General features: G+C 38.5%; 1 protein-coding gene across 4 annotated transcripts in view; it reads right to left on the bottom strand.

Moving 5' to 3' along the window:
* The window catches only part of INVS (inversin), a 167,720-nt gene that overhangs the window by 138,030 nt on the left and 27,160 nt on the right, over window positions 1–2,530 (bottom strand). For all 4 annotated transcript variants that reach the window (XM_003785169.3, XM_023510471.1, XM_023510472.1 and 1 more), the window contains exon 3: window positions 793–959. In XM_003785169.3, coding sequence (XP_003785217.1) covers window positions 793–959 — 167 coding nt within the window. The remainder of the gene's footprint in view (window positions 1–792; window positions 960–2,530) is intronic.

The following is a 2,530-nucleotide window of genomic DNA, read 5'->3' as shown; positions in this document are numbered from 1 at the left end:
GGTTGCAGCCGTCATTGTTGTTTGACTGGCCTGGGCTGGATTCAAACCCGCCACCTTAGGTGTATGTGGCTGGCGCTTTAGCCACTTGAGCTATAGGCACCGAGCCCTGAAATATATTTTACAAACCAAAATTTTATGGAAGGAAAAATAGTAAGTCTTCAAATGAATGCAGGAGCTTCCCATTTAATCTTCTTCTATGTGTCTAATCTTAAAAATCTGAGCTCTTAAAAATGCCTTTAGAAACTTGAAATCATTGATAGTAGCAATATCCTTTCAGGTTTTTTCCAAGTTTAAAATAAATAAAGAAAATAAATTTCTTTTATGCTCCCTAATGCCACACATTTCAAGCATAATTATAACTTTTTATTGTAAAAGTAATACTCATTCAGGAAAAAATTCTAAAACGTAAAAAGTACAAAAACCCATAAGTATTCCCAATATTAAAACCTAACTACTGTTAACATCATCATTGTATTCCTTTATCACCTCTATTTTGTTCCCTATACATACATCTGTCATACAGTTAATCGCTTACAATTTTGATTGATTTTCCCCCCACTAAACTTTAGATCATAGAATAGATTCTATTGCTCAAGGAACCTGGGTAAGTGAATGCAGCCACTGATGGTTATCTGTACTTTTACTCTCTGTAGTTTTCAGAGAAAACGTGAAATCTAAGAGTCATGTACTCGTATTTGTGATATTTTTCATTATCTTTCCATTGCATAGTTCCACTGATCATCTAGCAAACATGTCACAAAACTCTATCTTCAACACAATTTCACTTCTTACCTTTTGAGCTGCAAGATGGAGAGCTGTTCTCTGGCTATGGTCAGTTTTATTAACATCAGCTCCTGCCTTCAGGAGAGCATCTGCACAGTCCAGTCTGTCGGCCAACACACAATACATAAGGGGTGTTCTCCCAAATTGATCTTCTTTGTCTTTAAGGGCAGAGTTTCCTATGAATATAAGCAACAGATAGTCCTAGTTAGTAATTATCATTGTCGTTACTAATAAGTGCACAAAGTAGGAACAACTACATTTATTAAACGTTTATTGTGTGAAATACATTAAGCATATTATCTTCGATAAAGTAGATGTTATTATTTCATATATAGAAACCTGAGTTGAGGAGTTAAGTAACTCCTCTACATTCATGCTGAAAGGAAATGCAGCTAGAATTCAGACTGATTCTGACCAGATTCATAATCATTATGTTATGCTGAGTTACCATTTAGAAATGGAACTACATATGCGCCTCTCTCACTTGTCCTTTTGTAACAAATACTTTAGTGTCAAGAGTAAGCTAGGCATCATGGTATATATATATAGTTTTTTTTTTTTCTGCAGTTTTTGGCCGGGGCTGGGTTTGAACCCACCACCTCTGGTATATGAGGCCAGAGCCCTACTCCTTTGAACCACAGGCACTGCCCAGCATCATGGTATATTCTTATGAGTGAAACAAAAATGAATCATACTTGGTTTCCCAACTATGGGTGAGCAAATGCACAATATCCTAATCTTCCTGCTATTTATACCTAAAATCCATAAGAAAAATCAATGAAAGGTGGGCAAGGGAAAGTAGATGGACTAGAGACTTTGGAAGTTGGGGGATATCCTGGTAGTAAGTTCTCTGAAGTGTTTTTTGTTTGTTACTTCCTAGTCTAGTCATCTTGGGTGCTTAAGTTTCCCACAACCTGGAAACATCAAGGGGTACAGACATCAAATTCCCCAAGACAAGTTTTCTGTCTTCAGTTAAAAGATCAGGAAGCAAGTAGCCCTGTAGAGTGAACCCTTTTGACAATACCTGCTCTCTTCAAAACACACACAACTAAAGGAACTGTGTCCCTTCCTCTCCCCACTGGACACTGCACAGACTGTTGGGAGGAGCCCTGTGAAACTGATCAGAATCAAGAGAGCAAAAGCTCTGAGAATTGCAGGATGGGTAGAATACTGTCTAGGTTCTAAATTGGCCTTGGTACAGAAACAGGGCAGACCAGAAGAGCCTTACCAGAGCTCTGAAAACTAACTTGACATTTGAACCACAGTCCACAAAATCGAAGTAGAATGTTTATTCCAAACATTAACAGACTGTCAGTCTACTAAAATGGATATTCAAATGGGATCCAGAGGCTCATAACATAATACAGAAAATATTAAATACACAATCCCAAATTACTAGCCAACCCAAAAGCCAGTGAAAATTAACTTAAATAAGAAAAGATAACCCACAGTCACCAATTATATGATAACAAAGATATTAAAATAATCTGACTGGCTTGGTGCCTGTGGCTCAAGTGGCTAAGGCACCAGCCACATACACGGGAGCTGGTGGGTTCGAATCCAGCCCAGGCCTGCCAAACAATAATAACTACAACCAAAAAATAGCCGTGCGTGGTGGTAGGCGCCTGTAGTCCCAACTACTTGGGAGGCTGAAGCAAGAGAATAGCTTGAACCCAAAAGTTTGAGGTTGCTGTGAGCTGTAATGCCACAGCACTCTATCCATGGTGACAGCTTGAGACTCTGTATC

This window comes from Otolemur garnettii, unplaced genomic scaffold (genome assembly GCF_000181295.1).
Source record: "Otolemur garnettii isolate 467f Iridium unplaced genomic scaffold, OtoGar3 scaffold00014, whole genome shotgun sequence".
Classification (NCBI taxonomy): domain Eukaryota; kingdom Metazoa; phylum Chordata; class Mammalia; order Primates; family Galagidae; genus Otolemur; species Otolemur garnettii.
This window is presented reverse-complemented; position numbering and strand designations above follow the sequence as displayed.